We start from the raw sequence: 21,075 nt of genomic DNA on the forward strand, positions 1-21,075 counted from the left end.
CCAATTTTCCAATTTCTTTTGCATTGGATCACCACCAGCAAACACAACTAGGCGGCCCTCTAGTGGTCAAATATATATATATTTCAGTTATTAGTCCCGCCCACTGCGGCGTTCCGCTTCATCCGATTGGCTGCACAGTGCGTCAATCAACGAACAGTAAACCAGCGCCTGCGTGTTGTTTTTAGTTGCCAATTCAACTTAGAGACGTTTGTTATGGTGTCTGTTCGTACAGGAGTGCTGTTAACTTCGCTGTTAAGCTGAACTGTAGTCTAATATACACGGTTATTCGGCCATAGTAAGTGTGGCCTGCTGAAGGGTGATGAAGTGGCGGAAGTGGGCTGAGTTCAGCGTGAAATCTACACTCCTCTTTTCCGTGTCTGCACTTCAGTGTCGGTCCTCCTCTTCCTCGCGTCTCTGCGCGATTCAGCGCGTGTCGGAGAGCCGCTGTTACAGTCACGCCGTGATGGCTGAAGAGGCGAAGAAACTGGCCGCCTACGCTGCTGTGGACAACCACATACAGGTGAGAGCGCGAGAGCGAGAAAGAGGGGGGGAGGAAGGGAGGGAGAGAGAGAGAGAGAGGAAGGGAGAGAGAGAGACAGGAAGAGGAAGGAAGGTAGAGAGAGAGTGTCCATAGCTTAGCTTTCTGAGGACGCACTAGGTTCAACAACATTGCTGCAGTGTTTATCTAGTTTAATTCCAGTTAGTGTTTGGTGTTGTAGGAAGCTACTCGTCGTAAACATCCGCATTAGCAGATGCAGCCTGACTTTCCTGTTCTGTAGTTATCTCTCTCCTAGTTCAGGGTCCTGCAGGTCGAAGTCCAGCACGAGTTAAAGTCTGTAAAAAGGACCAGGATGTAACAAACACTACTAAAGTGGACTTAACGTTAAACTGGAGTTCAGTTTCCCCCCCTGCTTTATCACACTGAGCTGTTGCTGTGCTGAACCTCCCAGTTTAACTCTGACTAATGCTACATCCTGGTCCTTCAGAACCCTTTACGTTGTTTACACAATAAAGTTATGCATTCATACTTCTTAGTCATGAAATGTAACTGTACTGATAGCAGCTGTTGTAGAACAAGGCCAGGGCCAAGATAATGTACGCCTCGCGTCAGTCTAAAAACGTGCAGGTTTAGTAGTTCTTTTCCCAGATGTATTCCGACAGCTCCGCTCCCCTGCGAATCGCATTGGATAACGTGGGCAGTGGCGGGCCGCTAACTCTGAGCTACCAACCAATCCGGTACAGGAGGCGGGGTTTTGAAACTCGATTGGGAAAGGTATCTGAGCACTCATGATCCAGACAGCAGAAAGAAGGAAGGGGGTGCATGTGGGCCTAATACTATTTATATCTAAATCAGTAGTTCATTAAATAAGTATTAATTGGCACGATTGACAAAAACATATATTTTCACATTATTTATTTATTTATTTAAAAGGCACTATTTGGTCTGAAATGCTGGGTCAGGATTTGTTTGTTTCCAATCTGGTAAACTGCTTAGTTAGTTTATGCTGTGAAGGTGTGTAATGCTGAAATTGCACAGTCCTAAATTTGAAGAATAAACAATACTGCATTTAATGTTTTGCAAAACATAGCAATAGAAGCTAGCAGAGAGTCAATTCTCGTTGCTACAAAGATAATCAGATGCACAAACTCTATTGGAAAAAGTGGGATCGGTCACCTTTTATTTAAAAAGTTGATGAGAATTCAGGTTAGCATGTTCGCCTCACACCTCCAGGGTTGGGGGTTCGAGTCCTGCCGCTACCCTGTGTGTGTGGAGTTTGCATGTTCTCCCCTGAGCTGTGGGGGTTTCCTCCAGGTACTCCGGTTTCCTCCCACAGTCTGGAAACATGCATGGTAGGCTGATTGGCATCTCCAAAGTGTCCGTAGTGTATGAGTGGGTGTGTGAATGTGTATGTGATTGTGCCCTGCGATGGATTGGCACCCTGTGCCAATTCTTCCCTGCTCCCTGCCATAGGCTCCAGGTTCTCTGCAACCCTGAAGGACAAGCGGTGTTGAAGATGGATGGATGAGAATTCAATTCATTCAACTCATTTTATTTGTGTAGCACTTTTAATAATAGACATCATTTAAAACTCAGCTTTACAGAAATCCTGCTGTAGAGCCCTAATGAGAAAACCAGAAAAGACAGTGGGAAGGAAAAACTCCCTGAGACAACATGAGGAAGAAAACATGGGAGGAACCAGAAGGGAACTCCTCTTCTTCTGGGTGTCACCAGATAGGGAGATTTATAAATAATTACACTTCTACCACTGTACTATAAGGTACTAATTGTATTGAAAAATGTAAGTATGATCATCATAGTCTTTATGATTACAGCAGCAGCAGCTCTTAGTCTTTTATGTCAGTCTATAGTGCCCTCTATCTGTATCTTCTGAAGAAATGGTGACCCAGCAATGTTTAGGGTGGGATCATCCACAGCAACAGAAAGCAAGTCACAAGTGCAGAAGCGGCAAGTAGAAGTAGTGTTGTCGATCAGGATCAGGCACCGACATCACGTCGGATTCGCATACAGCTCAATAGAGAGAGAAAACAGCTTATTAGGTATGCTCTTATCCTACAGCGCTACATTGTGAAAGAGTGCAAGAGGAGACTCTGGCACGACCAGCTATGAATGCAGAAGTAAAAGCGAGAGCCAGAATGTAACACAGGCATGAGTGCGCATAATGTGACTGTTAAACTAATAACAACCCTGAGTTTCCCTGATAAATGAAGAATGTTAAAGACCAACGATTACATACATTCCAATAACACGTCTCTGCTTCTTTGTGTACCAGAACAACCAGGTGGTGGGAGTGGGGAGCGGCTCCACCATAGTCTATGCTGTGGACAGACTGGGTAAGACCTGGCGCATGCGGATAATGCTGTGTTTGAGGCGAAGTTGTAACTTGTAATTCCAACCGACAAAACCCACCTCAACTACCTCCTCAACTACCACGTCCTATTCCATTTACAGAGTGGCGTTAAATCGACATAGCCGTACACAATGCGAACACAGTAAAGTCCCGGCCTCTCCACTTTAAAGTTAGTTTATAGCAGTATTGGCTTTAGATCAGTTAATATACAGACACGGTACTAGGTTAAATGTATACAACCAACCATACTAATCACTGTTTTGAGAAGGTAATCACCAACATTTGAGTCATCACTAACGTAAGCCAGCTCGCTTGTTTCTCAGTTTCTCGCTATCGTCTGCCGGCTAGCTTGTTATTGCTGTATGACTTTATTACAACTTGCTAATTACCACTTACAAAGCACCAAGAACTCAGCATTATACCTAAGGCATCAATTATATGTTCTCACTTAATTGTCTTAATTTTTAATACTTTTTTTTTTTTTTTTTTGTAGCTGAGCGAGTAAGGCAGGAGAAGTTGAAAATTGTGTGCATTCCTACGTCGTTCCAGGTCAGTGCATACTCAGAAGCAGATGTAATAGTAGTATCACTAGTATAACACCTCATGGTAATGATGAAGGTTAATCTGCTGTCTCCTCTTTGCCTCAGGCTCGTCAGCTGATTCTGCAGCATGGCCTGTCTCTGTCAGATTTAGACAGACACCCAGACGTGAGTTAATCACAACCCAGGCATGACAGCATTTAGTATACACAGATATGTCTCATGTACTGCAGATAAGTTATGCCTCTGTAGGGAAAAATGCATTATAACGCTGTTACAAAGAAGAGTAAATATACAGCACATTTGAAACGTTCAAATGAAACTAAGAAAGCGTTTTTGTATGTGTTTCGTAGCTGGATGTAGCAATCGACGGAGCTGATGAGGTGGATGATTCACTCACTCTTATTAAAGGAGGCGGGTAAGGAGCGTGAGATCAGATTTTGGCCACAGATATTCCTGTTAAGGTTATTTTGATGGTTGCAAACATTCAGGTTGAATCTGTCAATAAAGATATACATTTCAGAACTAGTGTCAACAGGGTTTGCAGATGGTGCTGAAATAGCTTGTGAAGCATGTGAAGAAGTGCTTACATTAAAGATAGACATTTTGTATGTATGTATATATAAAATATATTAATATAGTCACTGATTTTAAGAAGCTAAAAAACCCCCAACTCCCAACATTTTGGCTAGAGGTCAACCGATAGTGGATTTTTACCAATAATAAGTTGGACAGTACCTGCCGATATCTGATTGATCAACTGCTAGTTTTTAAAATTGATATGGAATGAAAACATAACACTCAAAAGTAAAATATTGCTGAACTTTTATTATAAAAATAAACCGCACTGACGGTAATGTACTGTACGTTTTAAAACGAAGTAAATATTAAAGTAAATAAAGCATATTCATCCAAGCGGAACCAACAAGTAACACTTCAAATAACAAATAAAAGTAGAGACATCCAAAATGAATCAAAAACACTACAAATAACACCACAAAATTTGTCAGCTACAGTTTTTATTTCGCCTCTAGTGGGCACTCGCGTACCATATAATGACAGCGGACCACTTCTCAGCCGCTCCAGCGAGGGACACAGCTGGGAAAAACTGTCGGTGTGGATTTTTGCCGATGTTTGGCACACAAACTATATTAAATATCCATGAGCAGTTCTCTATCTACACACACACCCAGCTGTCTTGCACCTGACACCCACATTACCTGATTAAGTAATGAAATAATTCATGATGCCTGGAGATGCCTAGCCTGCCTAGACAATGAGGCATCTCTTATGTAGTTCTTGAGAACAGAATTCTATTGCTTGAAGAAAATGTACTGGAATTTCCTTTTTATACATCCATTTGAACAGTGTGTAAGCATCCTAAAAGCTTTCTGACACCACAATAACTTTCTCTTCTCCCCTCCTCCCTTTCTTTCCCAAACGTCAGAGGATGCTTGACTCAGGAGAAAATTGTAGCTGGCTGTGCCAAACACTTCATCGTCATTGCTGACTACAGGTAAAAAAAAAACAAAAAAAAAAAACGTCTCTCTCTCTCAGGAATTCAATGTAAATTGTCAGCTACGGTATTTCAAAAACTAATCAATACATTTAATCAGTCACACTGTCAGTGTAGATTCATGTTAGAAGGAAAATAAAGCTTTGTGAGGATTAAGGATTGCTTATTCAGTTTTAAACTTTCAAAGTGGTACTGAGCAGTTTGTGATGGTTCATTTCCTGCGTGGACAGGAAGGACTCGAAGGCGCTGGGACAACAGTGGAAGAAAGGCGTGCCGGTTGAAGTGGTCCCTATGGCGTACGTGCCCGTGTCCAGGGCCATCACTCGGCGCTTTGGTGGGGAAGCTGTGCTGAGGATGGCTATCAGTAAAGCGGTGAGCCTTTGTGATGGAGAAAATACTACTGTGACATTCACAGATAAGTGCTGATTAAAGCCTGGTTTTTACTTGGCGTGTGATGCGTGTTCACGTACTCCCCTTCATACCTGACGTAGCGTTTTTAAAAAAAAAAAAAAAAAACATATCCACCAGATGACACGCCAGACCCGAAAACCTTAGAGTGTTTGTATTTAGAGATTTCCTGCCTCCGTTCTGGGACACGGAGATGTTAAACATGCAGGCAGGCACTGTTTTTTTTTTTCTTCCACTGTTGTCATTAACTATGCTTCAAATTGAAAACTATGACCTCACATTTCTAAGTATTTCACAAGCCACAAGATTCAGAATATTGGTGCGCAAAACTTTTTTTTTGGTAGATTTGAAAGCTACATGAGAGAAGCAGAACAGGGAAGTTAATACTCAAAAAAGGTCTAGAATTGTACGCAATTTGAAACATGGTCACAGAGTATTTACATTAACGCAGCACAATGGTCACACATCATGTTAATTCTTTCAGCCACGCACAATTGTCGAACGCATGCACGTTGTGAGTGGCTGCCTTTTTGCTGATATATGCGAGTAGTATAAACTTTGACGTAAGATAAATGATAAGTGCAAGAGTGCATATGTTAAAAAAAGAACAAAGTGCACTCAATACAGATTCATGGCTGCACAGACGTTTATATCTAGTCGTTTTACACGTGAGGCAGATTACAGTCAAAGCGAGCAGTTCAGGGTTTGAAATTGCAGCCTTAAAATCGAAAGCACAGTATCTTCAGTCTTTTCCTTAAGTGAGCTGTACGTCCTGTACCTGAGGCCATCGCTGTTTCTGAAATCATTTTCTCGCACACTATGCATTGTGGGTAGTAATATAATGATCTATCCAGGAAATCGCATTTGTCAGCTGAGAATGTGGACAACACTACAAAATGGGGAGAATAGGGAATACATTCAGACATGGCACATATTTGTTGCTGTGTTTTGCTGTTTTGTGTTTGTACACTGTGTGCACATGGATGTAAACAGGAAGTACTTCGCTGAGGAAAGTACTTACCAAATTTTTGACTTTGGCACAATCGACAGACAAAGTGGAGGATGCATCATGATGAGTGATGTTTGTTTTCCTCCACAAACTGTGAACTGCATAGACAGTGTTTTAGATTTAACAAGCGAGTATGTCTGTATGTTGATTGATCCTAAAGCAAATGCTTGTTTATACAGCATAACTCATTTAAAGGTAACTAGTGCTAGTTTGTTTACTGCTGATGCTGTGAGCAGCCATGTAGATTTGATGTCGCTCTGTAAATAGGAACGGGAATTTGGAGCCTAGGGCGTGGTGTTGTTTTTTTCTTTCCTCTATGGCTTTTACTTTTTGGTTGGAGATTGTGAATTGCAAGTCGTGACCTTCGAACGCAGCATTAGCTGAAACATTTTCTAGTGCAGTTCCATGTGACAAAAAAGCAATGGGAGAAAGAAATTATTGATGCGGTGGCATTTCATATTGCAAAAGACATTTACTCTGTCGAGAAAGAAGGGTAAGGGCACCATCTATAGAAGATATATAATATCCTTGGTTTAAAAGAACCATTGTTTCCACTAGTTGCTATACAGCGGTGCTTGAAAATTTGTGAACCCTTTAGGATTTTCTGTATATCTGCATAAATGTGGCCTAAAACATTGAAATTTTCACACAAGTCCTAAAAGCAGACAAAGAGAACCCACTTAAACAATTGAGACAAAAGTATTAAATTAAACTCCAATATTTCATATCTGTGAGTAGCAAAAGTATGTGAACTTCTAGGATTAGCAGATAATTTGAAGGTGCAATTAGAGTCAGGTGATTTCAATCAATGGGATGATGATCAGGTGTGAGTGAGCACCTTGTTTTATTTAAAGAACAGGGCTCTATCAGAGTCTGATCTTCACAACACATGTTTGTGGAAGTGTATCATGCCACAAACAAAGGAGATGTCTGAGAACCTCAGAAAGAGTTGTTGATGCTCATCAGACTGGAAAAGGTTGCAAAACCATCTGTAAAGAGTTTGGACTCCAATCCACAGTCAGACACATTGTGTACAAATGGAGGAAATTCAAGACCATTGTTTCCTTCCCCAGAAGTGATGAACCAGCAAAGATCACTCAAAGAGCAAGACGTGTAATAATCCGCAAGGTCACAAAGGAACCCAGGGTAACTTCTAAGCAAATAAAGGCCTCTCTCACATTGACTAACGTTTGAATTCTGAAGGAAAATCTCAGAACATCTGTACGTGATCTGAATTTCAAGAGAAAGTGGGTTATGCAGTAATACCGCAACCCTAATCACAAGTCGTTCTACCAAAGAACGGTTAAAGAAGAATAAAGTTTCTGTTTTGGAATGGTGAAGTCAACGTCCTGACCTTAATCCAATAGAAATGTTGTGGAAGGACCTGAAGCAAGCAGTTCATGTGAGGAAACCCACCAACATCCCAGAGTTGAAGCTGTTCTGTACTGAGGAACAGGCTAAAAATCGTCCAAGCCAATATGCAGGACTGATCAACAGTTACCGCAAATTTTTAGTTACAGTTATTGCTACACAAAGGGCTCACACCAGATACTGAAAGCAAAGGTTCACATACTTTTGCCACTCACAGATATGTAATATTGGACCATTTTCCTCAATAAATAAATGACCAAGTATAATATTTTTTGTCTCATTTGATTAATTGAGCTCTTTTTACCTACTTTTAGGACTTGATGATGTTTTATGTCATATTTATGCAGAAATATAGAAAATTCTAAAGGTTTCACAAACTTTCAACCACCACTATAAATCTACATTTTCCATTCTTATAAAAAAAAGACTTTGTTTGAAATAAATTGTTTTTTCAATTGCATTAATAACAACAAAAAAGTCGAAGTTGTAATCGAAATCGAGACTTGTTCAGAATTCTGGGGGGGAAATAAAGCCCTCAGCAGAATGACCTTCAATCAGACACTTATCTTTAACCTGAAGTCCTTGACCCAGCTCTGTTTACAAATGCTTATCTTTTCCTCCTTCAGAGTGTGTAGCAATATATGTCTATTTTCCAGAGGCATTGAAATGTAGCCATGAAAGGCTCAAAAAACAGTCACAAAAATTGGTCAATTTATTTCTCATCTTCAGTGGGGTTTTTTTGGCATAGGCAGAAAGCAGAATTGGGTTTGAATAAATATATTATCAGTACACAGTGATATTCAGGTCTCTCATTCTATTTTAAAACATAGTGCAGTGACTGACTTCACACATTTTTGTGGCCAGCAGGTTGATAAAGTTTACAACAAATTATTTCTTCTTTTTTCTGTCTAGTCAAATGCATATTCCTTGTCTCTGTGATGTCGTTGAATTTGGCCAGTGTCATATTTAATTACTATTGTTTTAACTGATTTTTTGCAGAATGAAGCATCACATGGCTGAATCGCCATGTAGTAACTAAAACTGAATTGTGTTCATTGGTTAGTGTTTGGGTGAAGTAGCACCACTCAGATTGTGTCTCACCTCCTGTTGTGCTGCTCCACTTATGTCAACACAGGAACATCTCATTTTTGCCCTCGGCAACTGGACAGGATCTGGAAAAAAAACTTATGCCTACCCAAATTAGCAAAACACCCATGTTTATCGTGATTCATCACTGAATATCACTTTCATCCAATCATCCACACTTCATTATTTGCTTCTCTTTAAGCTTTAACCCCACTGTAAGCTTTTTTTCTTCTGTTTAGGTGTTAGGACTGGTTTTCGTTCAGCTTTTCTATACGTAAATCCCATTTCATTCAGCCGATTTCTTACAGTTCTGTCACAAACATTGACTTGTGTTTCCGCCCGTTTGTTTTCCATTTGTTTTGTTGTGTATTCTATTTTCAAGGCATATTGCTTTGAGTTTTCTATCCTGACGCTTGCCATCTTCCTTGGTCTACCCGTATGTTTTACTTTCATAACCTTCCCATTTTGTTTATACCTGCACCAAATTTTAGACTTAATCTTTTGCCACACTCCATGTTGGATTTCCTTCTTGAATGAGTTTTATAATCCTTTCCATTGTTTCAACTGACAGCTCTCTTGTTGGGACCATGTTTCCTTTCAAAAAGGTCTGTAAGCACTCTCTTTTAACTGCAGACTAATAGCATTTTTAGACTTGTGCTGGTATTTGTTTTAGAAATGCAAATTACAAGGTGATTCCATAATTTTTTCCTCTACTTGATCTGTAAAAAATTGCATTAATTCAACTGATTTCATTTAACTTGTTTGAGGCCTGTTTCACGAAGCCAGAATGTTCAGCTATTAAACAAAAAATGTTTTGTGTTATATATGTGCTTTGTTTATTGGCTACAAAGTGTGGTGATTCCATAATTTTGCCAGGGGTTGTATACCAGGGGTATACATACATACATAAAGTGCTCTGTAAGCGTATGTATTAGGAACACTATACTAATACTGGGTAGAGTTTGCTCCTAAAACAGCCTCAATTCCTCATGGCATGGATTCCACAAGATATTGGAAATATTCCTTTGAGATGTTGGCATGATTGCATCCTGTAATTCCTACAGATTTTTCTGGTGCACTTTCATGCTGCGAATCTCCCGTTCTACCACATCCTAAAGATCTGGTGACTGGGCAGGCCACTGAAGAACACTGAACTCATTGTCATGTTCGTAAAACAACTTTTGCTTTGTGACATGGTGCATGATCATGCTGGGAGTAGCCATTAGAAGATAGGTGAATTGTGGCCAAGAAGCACATGGTCAGCAACAATACTCAAATAGGCTGTGGCATTTAAGTGATGATTGATGGGTATTAATGAGCCCCAAAGTGTGCCAAGAAAACGTTCTCCACACCATTACACCACCTCCACCTCCGCCTGGACTGTTGACACAAGGCAGGTTGGGTCCATAGAGTCATGCTGTTGGTGCCAAATTCTGACCCAACAATATGTGTGCCACAGCAGAAATCGAGATTCATCAGATCAGGCTATGTTTTTTTCCAGTCTTCAACTGTCCAGTTTTGGTGAGCCAGTGTCCACTGCAGCCGCAGCTTTCTGTTCTTAGCTGACAGAAGTAGAACCTGCCATGGTCTTCTGCTGTTGAAGCCCATCCTCCTCAGTGTTCAACATGTCATGCATTCTAAAAAGCTTTTCTGCTCACCACTATTGTACAGAGTGGTTATCTGAGTTACTGTAGCCTTTCTGTCAGCTCAAACCAGTCTGGCCATTCTCTGTTGAACTCTCATCAACAAGCTGTTTCCATCCACAGAACTGCCACTCACTGAATGTTTTTTCTTTATTGCACCATTCTGCAAACTTTGTGTGTGAAAATCTGAGGAGATCAGCAGTTATAGAAATACAGCCCATCTGGCATTAACAATAATGCCATGGTCAAATCACATTTTCCCCCATTCTGACGGTTTATGTGAACATTACCATAACATTTTTTGTCTCATTTTGACCAGTAGATCTATTATTTTTTATATTTTTAAACATAATGGAATGATAATGAGTCTTTATTAATCACATATGCATATGCACAGTGAAATTCTTTTCTTCGCATACCCCAGCATGTTAGGGTCAGCCATGATACAGCACACCTGGAACAGAGAGGGTTAAGGGCCTTGCTCAAGGACCCAACAGTGGCAGCTTGGCGGCGCTGGGGCTTGAACCCCCGACCTTCAGATCAGTAACCCAGAGAATTAACTGCCAAGCCACCACTGCCCCAGAAGAATATTTTCCTTAGAAAAATGTACTTGTGGTATTTTTCTTTAAAATAAATGCCACTTCGTTTGACATTGCAATGCAGTGAAATGAATTTGTAAGTGTGGCTTAAGTGTCCAAATACTTTTTTGGGGCCACTATGTGTGATAGAAGAAGAACAGGTGCACCTCTCTCTCAGGTTAAGAAAAAAAAAAAAAAAAAAAAAAAAAAAAATATATATATATATATATATATATATATATATATATATATATATATATATATATATATATAATAAAATTAATTTGTCACGATTCCCCCTTGAAGCAGTGTGCTCTAAGCGCAAATGCGCGAGCACCTGCTTTTCCGCTGTCGACCGTAGTGACATTGGGACACGTGTGGTTTGTTTATGTTTGTCATGTCTCCTCCCTGTTCCGTCATTGGTTGGGAATTCACGTGGGTCTGTATTGCTCCCAGCTGATAGCAGTTTACACGCTAATCATGTCCGCATATATACCGCGCGCTTCCCAGCACACGACGCGGAAGATTAAGAAGTCGTATGTAGTAAGTAAGTGTTTAGCGTTAGTTTAGTTCGTGCCATAGCCATAGCCATAAGCGAGTTCGCGCTGGATTATCCGCTCCCAGTCCCTCGCCTTAGTTCGTGTCTTGTTTTGTTTAACGACCTAGATTCCTGCCTTGCCCCGTGTATGCCTGTTTGCCAATCGCCTGACCTCTTGCATGTTTATGGATTACGTTTTGGATCACGTTTAGGATTTGTCTGCCTGCCTGTCTCTTTAAATAAACAACTGTTATCCTGCACTTGCATCCGCCTTATCTCTGCTCCGTCACGATGTGTGACAGAATCTTCCGCCCTAACATGGATGCAGCAGGAGGACTAGAGAGAGGGCACGCCACAGCAACCAGGAAAATCGTAGGACAATACCGCATCGGGGAACGCTCGGATTACTGGCCGCATTTTTCATCCGTGCAATTTCCCCAAAGGTACGCCATTGAATTGCCGCCAGAGACAGCGGGATTGGGGAGCTACCCGCTGGAGTTTCTCTTCAGCTGCCAGGAGTATTTCTGCAGCTTGGCGGTTCCCAAGCCTACTAAGAGAGAGTGGATCGGGTTCCTGGTGTCCAGGTTTTGCGGCCCGGCCCATGACTGGGCGGAGCAGCTGGTGAGTGCTGGGTCGCCAGCCTTCCATGATGTCACTCAGTTTACAGAGCTGTTTATGGAGGAGTTTTCACAGCCTGGACAACTTCGTGGTCTTGATTTACTGGGGTGGAGAGTCAATGGACAGCCCCAGGTGGACCCCCCATTCAACCTCTATTATGAGGAGATGGACAGGGCAGTAACCGGCGATCCACTTCAGTTTCCGGCCAACATGGGGGCGAAATCCCCGAGATGTATGACCGAGGGCTGCGGGAGAGAGACTCAGCTTCAATGTCCCACTTGCAGGAAGCTGGGCCTCCAGGAAGCTTTCTTCTGCTCTCAGGAATTCTTCAAGAGCAGCTGGCGGGAGCATAAGAAACTCCACCGGAGAGCCCGTGCAGAGACCCAGCCCGGGACCGACAGGGTGACCTCAGAGCTCGAACCTGAGCCCACCTCGTGGGGCTCACCCGCCGAGCTCCAACAAAAGGTCCAAGTCAAGTCTCACGTCCCTGAGATCCGAGTCAAGCCTCACGTCCCTGAGATCCGAGCCAAGCCTCCAGCCCCTGAGCTCCGAGCCAAGCCTCCAGCCCCTGAGCTCCGAGCCAAGCCTCCAGCCCCTGAGCTCCGAGCCAAGCCTCCAGCCCCTGAGCTCCGAGCCAAGCCTCCAGCCCCTGAGCTCCGAGCCAAGCCTCCAGCCCCTGAGATCCGAGCCAAGCCTCCAGCCCCTGAGATCCGAGCCAATTTCTTACAGTTCTGTCACAAACATTGACTTGTGTTTCCGCCCGTTTGTTTTCCATTTGTTTTGTTGTGTATTCTATTTTCAAGGCATATTGCTTTGAGTTTTCTATCCTGACGCTTGCCATCTTCCTTGGTCTACCCGTATGTTTTACTTTCATAACCTTCCCATTTTGTTTATACCTGCACCAAATTTTAGACTTAATCTTTTGCCACACTCCATGTTGGATTTCCTTCTTGAATGAGTTTTATAATCCTTTCCATTGTTTCAACTGACAGCTCTCTTGTTGGGACCATGTTTCCTTTCAAAAAGGTCTGTAAGCACTCTCTTTTAACTGCAGACTAATAGCATTTTTAGACTTGTGCTGGTATTTGTTTTAGAAATGCAAATTACAAGGTGATTCCATAATTTTTTCCTCTACTTGATCTGTAAAAAATTGCATTAATTCAACTGATTTCATTTAACTTGTTTGAGGCCTGTTTCACGAAGCCAGAATGTTCAGCTATTAAACAAAAAATGTTTTGTGTTATATATGTGCTTTGTTTATTGGCTACAAAGTGTGGTGATTCCATAATTTTGCCAGGGGTTGTATACCAGGGGTATACATACATACATAAAGTGCTCTGTAAGCGTATGTATTAGGAACACTATACTAATACTGGGTAGAGTTTGCTCCTAAAACAGCCTCAATTCCTCATGGCATGGATTCCACAAGATATTGGAAATATTCCTTTGAGATGTTGGCATGATTGCATCCTGTAATTCCTACAGATTTTTCTGGTGCACTTTCATGCTGCGAATCTCCCGTTCTACCACATCCTAAAGATCTGGTGACTGGGCAGGCCACTGAAGAACACTGAACTCATTGTCATGTTCGTAAAACAACTTTTGCTTTGTGACATGGTGCATGATCATGCTGGGAGTAGCCATTAGAAGATAGGTGAATTGTGGCCAAGAAGCACATGGTCAGCAACAATACTCAAATAGGCTGTGGCATTTAAGTGATGATTGATGGGTATTAATGAGCCCCAAAGTGTGCCAAGAAAACGTTCTCCACACCATTACACCACCTCCACCTCCGCCTGGACTGTTGACACAAGGCAGGTTGGGTCCATAGAGTCATGCTGTTGGTGCCAAATTCTGACCCAACAATATGTGTGCCACAGCAGAAATCGAGATTCATCAGATCAGGCTATGTTTTTTTCCAGTCTTCAACTGTCCAGTTTTGGTGAGCCAGTGTCCACTGCAGCCGCAGCTTTCTGTTCTTAGCTGACAGAAGTAGAACCTGCCATGGTCTTCTGCTGTTGAAGCCCATCCTCCTCAGTGTTCAACATGTCATGCATTCTAAAAAGCTTTTCTGCTCACCACTATTGTACAGAGTGGTTATCTGAGTTACTGTAGCCTTTCTGTCAGCTCAAACCAGTCTGGCCATTCTCTGTTGAACTCTCATCAACAAGCTGTTTCCATCCACAGAACTGCCACTCACTGAATGTTTTTTCTTTATTGCACCATTCTGCAAACTTTGTGTGTGAAAATCTGAGGAGATCAGCAGTTATAGAAATACAGCCCATCTGGCATTAACAATAATGCCATGGTCAAATCACATTTTCCCCCATTCTGACGGTTTATGTGAACATTACCATAACATTTTTTGTCTCATTTTGACCAGTAGATCTATTATTTTTTATATTTTTAAACATAATGGAATGATAATGAGTCTTTATTAATCACATATGCATATGCACAGTGAAATTCTTTTCTTCGCATACCCCAGCATGTTAGGGTCAGCCATGATACAGCACACCTGGAACAGAGAGGGTTAAGGGCCTTGCTCAAGGACCCAACAGTGGCAGCTTGGCGGCGCTGGGGCTTGAACCCCCGACCTTCAGATCAGTAACCCAGAGAATTAACTGCCAAGCCACCACTGCCCCAGAAGAATATTTTCCTTAGAAAAATGTACTTGTGGTATTTTTCTTTAAAATAAATGCCACTTCGTTTGACATTGCAATGCAGTGAAATGAATTTGTAAGTGTGGCTTAAGTGTCCAAATACTTTTTTGGGGCCACTATGTGTGATAGAAGAAGAACAGGTGCACCTCTCTCTCAGGTTAAGAAAAAAAAAAAAAAAATATATATATATATATATATATATATATATATATATATATATATATATATATATATATATATAATAAAATTAATTTGTCACGATTCCCCCTTGAAGCAGTGTGCTCTAAGCGCAAATGCGCGAGCACCTGCTTTTCCGCTGTCGACCGTAGTGACATTGGGACACGTGTGGTTTGTTTATGTTTGTCATGTCTCCTCCCTGTTCCGTCATTGGTTGGGAATTCACGTGGGTCTGTATTGCTCCCAGCTGATAGCAGTTTACACGCTAATCATGTCCGCATATATACCGCGCGCTTCCCAGCACACGACGCGGAAGATTAAGAAGTCGTATGTAGTAAGTAAGTGTTTAGCGTTAGTTTAGTTCGTGCCATAGCCATAGCCATAAGCGAGTTCGCGCTGGATTATCCGCTCCCAGTCCCTCGCCTTAGTTCGTGTCTTGTTTTGTTTAACGACCTAGATTCCTGCCTTGCCCCGTGTATGCCTGTTTGCCAATCGCCTGACCTCTTGCATGTTTATGGATTACGTTTTGGATCACGTTTAGGATTTGTCTGCCTGCCTGTCTCTTTAAATAAACAACTGTTATCCTGCACTTGCATCCGCCTTATCTCTGCTCCGTCACGATGTGTGACAGAATCTTCCGCCCTAACATGGATGCAGCAGGAGGACTAGAGAGAGGGCACGCCACAGCAACCAGGAAAATCGTAGGACAATACCGCATCGGGGAACGCTCGGATTACTGGCCGCATTTTTCATCCGTGCAATTTCCCCAAAGGTACGCCATTGAATTGCCGCCAGAGACAGCGGGATTGGGGAGCTACCCGCTGGAGTTTCTCTTCAGCTGCCAGGAGTATTTCTGCAGCTTGGCGGTTCCCAAGCCTACTAAGAGAGAGTGGATCGGGTTCCTGGTGTCCAGGTTTTGCGGCCCGGCCCATGACTGGGCGGAGCAGCTGGTGAGTGCTGGGTCGCCAGCCTTCCATGATGTCACTCAGTTTACAGAGCTGTTTATGGAGGAGTTTTCACAGCCTGGACAACTTCGTGGTCTTGATTTACTGGGGTGGAGAGTCAATGGACAGCCCCAGGTGGACCCCCCATTCAACCTCTATTATGAGGAGATGGACAGGGCAGTAACCGGCGATCCACTTCAGTTTCCGGCCAACATGGGGGCGAAATCCCCGAGATGTATGACCGAGGGCTGCGGGAGAGAGACTCAGCTTCAATGTCCCACTTGCAGGAAGCTGGGCCTCCAGGAAGCTTTCTTCTGCTCTCAGGAATTCTTCAAGAGCAGCTGGCGGGAGCATAAGAAACTCCACCGGAGAGCCCGTGCAGAGACCCAGCCCGGGACCGACAGGGTGACCTCAGAGCTCGAACCTGAGCCCACCTCGTGGGGCTCACCCGCCGAGCTCCAACAAAAGGTCCAAGTCAAGTCTCACGTCCCTGAGATCCGAGTCAAGCCTCACGTCCCTGAGATCCGAGCCAAGCCTCCAGCCCCTGAGATCCGAGCCAAGCCTCCAGCCCCTGAGCTCCGAGCCAAGCCTCCAGCCCCTGAGCTCCGAGCCAAGCCTCCAGCCCCTGAGCTCCGAGCCAAGCCTCCAGCCCCTGAGCTCCGAGCCAAGCCTCCAGCCCCTGAGATCCGAGCCAAGCCTCCAGCCCCTGAGATCCGAGCCAAGCCTCCAGCCCCTGAGATCCGAGCCAAGCCTCCAGCCCCTGAGCTCCAGGTCCAGCCTCCAGTCCCTGAGCTCCAAGCCAAGCCTCCAGTCCCTGAGCTCCAAGCCAAGCCTCCAGTCCCTGAGCTCCAAGCCAAGCCTCCAGTCCCTGAGCTCCAGGTCCAGCCTCCAGTCCCTGAGCTCCAGGTCCAGCCTCCAGTCCCTGAGCTCCAGGTCCAGCCTCCAGTCCCTGAGCTCCAGGTCCAGCCTCCAGTCCCTGAGCTCCAGGTCCAGCCTCCAGTCAGGAAGGTCCAGGTCAAGTCTCACGTCCCTGAGGTCCAAGCCAAGCCTCCAGGCTCTGACGCCCAAGCCAAGCCTCCAGGCTCTGACGCCCAAGCTCTGCTAATATCTCAGCCTAAGGACCGAGTGCTGCTCACGCCCAAGTCTACTGACCCGGTCGCCCCAGTTCAACCCACTGACACGCCCAGCCAAGTTCTGCTCACGCCCCAGTCTGCCGACACGCCCAGCCAAGTTCTGCTCACGCCCCAGTCTGCCGACACGCCCAGCCAAGCTCTGCTCACGCCCCAGTCTGCCGACACGCCCAGCCAAGCTCTGCTCACGCCCCAGTCTGCCGACACGCCCAGCCAAGCTCTGCTCACGCCCCAGTCTGCCGACACGGCCAGCCAAGCTCCGCCTATGCCCAAGGTTCACCTAGTGACCTCAGAGCCTCAGTCTCCCTGTTCAGCTGTGGACGTCGCTCAGCCTCCCTGTTCAGCTGTGGACGTCGCTCAGCCCACCTGTTCAGCTGAGGTCGTCGCTCAGCCCGCCTGTTCAGCTGAGGTCGTCGCTCAGCCCCCCTGCTCCATGGCAAATAGCGTTCCCCCCTTCTGCTTCGAGGAGACCCACGCTCCTCTCCCTGGCCGCACGGAGACCCACGCTCCTCTCCCTGGCCGCACGGAGACCCACGCTCCTCTCCCTGGCCTTACAGGGGACTCCGCTCTGCCTCCCAGTTCAGCTGGGGACGTCACTCCGCTTTCATGCTCCGACGAGGACGTCGCCCTGCTTCCTTGCTCCGGCAAGTACAGTGCTCCATTTCCCTGCTCCGCCGAGGACGTTGCTCCGTTTCCCTGCTCCGCCGAGGACGTTGCTCCGTTTCCCTGCTCCGCCGAGGACGTCGCTCCGTTTCCCTGCTCCGCCGAGGACGTCGCTCTGCCCTCATGCCCGGCTGAGGTCGTCGCTCAGCCTCCCTGTCCGGCTGAGGTCGTCGCTCGACCTCCCTGTCCGGCTGAGGTCGTCGCTCAGCCTCCCTGTCCGGCTGAGGTCGTCGCTCTGCTTCCCTACGCCGCCAAGAACACCGTGCAGTTTCATGTCTCTGCTTGGGACATTCAGCCCAGGGGGCCGGGGCCGCCAATGAAGTGGGATGACTCATGGCACTCTGGGAGGAGTGCCCTTGGGGGGGGGGTTCTGTCACGATTCCCCCTTGAAGCAGTGTGCTCTAAGCGCAAATGCGCGAGCACCTGCTTTTCCGCTGTCGACCGTAGTGACATTGGGACACGTGTGTTTTGTTTATGTTTGTCATGTCTCCTCCCTGTTCCGTCATTGGCTGGGAATTCACGTGGGTCTGTATTGCTCCCAGCTGATAGCAGTTTACACGCTAATCATGTCCGCATATATACCGCGCGCTTCCCAGCACACGACGCGGAAGATTAAGAAGTCGTATATAGTAAGTAAGTGTTTAGCGTTAGTTTAGTTCGAGCCATAGCCATAAGCGAGTTCGCGCTGGATTATCCGCTCCCAGTCCCTCGCCTTAGTTCGTGTCTTGTTTTGTTTAACGACCTAGATTCCTGCCTTGCCCCGTGTATGCCTGTTTGCCAATCGCCTGACCTCTTGCATGTTTATGGATTACGTTTTGGATCACGTTTAGGATTTGTCTGCCTGCCTGTCTCTTTAAATAAACAACTGTTATCCTGCACTTGCATCCGCCTTATCTCTGCTCCGTCATGATGTGTGACATAATTCACCTAAAAGCATGTTTCAGCTGCCCTTTATCAGATCATGGCCATGTATTCTGACCAAAAACTGAAGTTTGTAGTTTAATAAATTCTATTTGCAGGTAAGAGCTACATTTTTTTTTTTTCTTCTTCTTCTTCTTTTTTTCCTTCTTCTCCCAAGCATGTTATGGTGACATTAACTCTATGCACTGTGTCATTGCTTCAGGGCCCTGTGGTGACCGATAACAGTAACTTCATCCTCGACTGGAAGTTTGAGCATGCTCAGAACTGGAAAGAGGTCAACACTGCCATCAAAATGATCCCAGGTCAGTTCAGTCAGTAACTCGCCGTTACTATTAGGACACCATTACAGATGAACCATGTAGCATGGAGTCTCATCGTAGGCATAAAAAGCTATTGAACACGAGCTGCTGTTCAAGTCAGCTCTTTGGGTTGAACCCATGTACACAAAACAACTGTAGTGTATCCCATTGTGTAGTTTGCACTATGGACATGTATGTATGTATGTATGTATGTACGTATGTTTAGTCTATTTATGTTTAGTTTATGCTTAGTCAGCATATGCTTTGTTTCTCCTGCAAAGGTATTTTGCAAAATTACCATTGAGAAATTAGTCCATCCCGTTCATGTTTATTACACTCATTATTGTATTTCATACACGCTTCTCAACTACATACGACATGATCTGGAATGTGACCTTGAAGGCAATTTAAATGAAAAATAAAAGCCCAACAAACACCAGTTATAGGGGCTATCTTATTCTGTAAGTAAATATTTTTAGAATCAAGAGCACTTGTTCAAAGCACTTAGAACAGACCGAGTTTGTACTCTGTGACAGTGTGAGGCTCAACCATCAGGAGGATCATTAAAGATGTCCTCAAACCCAGTGGACTCCTCAGTCGATTGTGTGCTGTGTGAATCTACAGTGCGAGTTAGAAAGAAATGAGCCCCAGTCTCTGCTCCGTACATGGTTCTTCTCAGGGAGCAACATAAACTCAACCTTTCAACATCTCAGTATTGTTCATGTTTCCACAAAAGAAAATTATAATCCACTTCAGGCCATTTATTAACAGCCTAGCCCCGTTTCTACCAGCTGGACTTTCTTTTGTTTCCGGCATCATCAGATGGAGGCACCATTATATTTGAATGTTTATGCCCCCTCTTCACAGACAGATCCAGTGACTTGTCTGTTTCTCTGTAGGTGTTGTGGAGACTGGCCTGTTTGTGGGAATGGCTGAGAAAGTTTACTTTGGGATGGAAGATGGAAGTGTGAAGGTCAGAGATGCTCCAGTGATCTGAAGAGAAACAGCAAGCTCTGTCCTTTCCTGTCCTTGAAACCTCAAGTGCCAGTTCAGTGTGCGCACACACACACGCACACACACACACACACACACACACACAGCCAGCTCTTTGTGTAGTCTACTAGGAGTAGCAAGAGCCCCTGCTGGCGATGCAGTACACCACTAGAACATTCCTTATAATCTTGTAGGTTTGTGTATGTGTTATATGAAATTATATGAGGGTTTAGATCAGGGGTGTCCAATCTTATCCAGAAAGGGCCGGTGTGGGTGCAGGTTTTCATTCCAACCAAGCAGAAGCCACACCTGAGTCGATTGAAACCTAAGCTCAACTGATTAAACAGGTGGAATCAGGTGTGGCTCCTGCTTGGTTGGAATGAAAACCTGCACCCACACCGGCCCTTTGCTTTGCGGATAAGTTCGAACACCCCTGGTTTAGATGTTCTACACATTCTTTATTGTTTTCTCAGTATTTCATTGTTTTTTCATCCTGTTGTTGTCACAGTTTGAGTAAATGTTGAATCATCCTGGGCTTCGTTAAAGACGTAGTGCAGCCTGAACAACTAGATAGATTAAGCCCAGTCTAACTCATCATTATTCACTGAAGACCTGGGAAAATGCCTCTTTTGTGTTTCTCACACACTGATCTCTGTGCCTCCTGCATCCTTTCAGTCCTTTTCTCCAAGTTGTTGCCTATTTTCAGTGTTACTTTTGTTGAAATTTAACCAAAGCATAATAGCCATCTGCTCATATAAAGTTATGCTGCAGGTAAATACTATTTACTACATAGTAATACTAGTATCAATACACCAACATGCATGTGTTTACAATTTCTGTTTTCTTTAGTTTTGTTCAGTTTGCAGTTTTCACGGTCGAATCATCGTCTGTAGATTGTTGTGACTTAAAACTTTTTTGTTTTAAATAAATTGTTCTCACACTTGTGTAGTTTGAGCGGTTTAGACAGTTTGTAGATACTCATGTTTCAGGATGAACCACAAGCCAGTTAAACGAGTTTGTATTTAATTTGTAAACTTTTTAGTGTGCTCAACCTATCAGGCCTTACCTTTACACACACTCTGCTGTGTGTAATATTAAAACAGATGTTT

General features: G+C 44.3%; 1 protein-coding gene across 1 annotated transcript; it reads left to right on the plus strand.

Moving 5' to 3' along the window:
- Positions 1-162: 162 nt before the first annotated feature.
- rpia (ribose 5-phosphate isomerase A (ribose 5-phosphate epimerase)) lies at positions 163-20,886 on the plus strand. The gene is made up of 9 exons (XM_053620964.1): positions 163-520; positions 2,793-2,853; positions 3,364-3,419; positions 3,518-3,577; positions 3,763-3,827; positions 4,857-4,925; positions 5,156-5,297; positions 18,877-18,976; positions 19,873-20,886. The coding sequence occupies exons 1-9, from the start codon at positions 320-322 to the stop codon at positions 19,968-19,970; spliced, it is 852 nt and encodes a 283-aa protein (XP_053476939.1). The 5' UTR covers positions 163-319; the 3' UTR covers positions 19,971-20,886.
- Positions 20,887-21,075: the final 189 nt, after the last annotated feature.

Source organism: Ictalurus furcatus, chromosome 3 (assembly GCF_023375685.1).
Source record: "Ictalurus furcatus strain D&B chromosome 3, Billie_1.0, whole genome shotgun sequence".
NCBI classification, from domain to species: domain Eukaryota; kingdom Metazoa; phylum Chordata; class Actinopteri; order Siluriformes; family Ictaluridae; genus Ictalurus; species Ictalurus furcatus.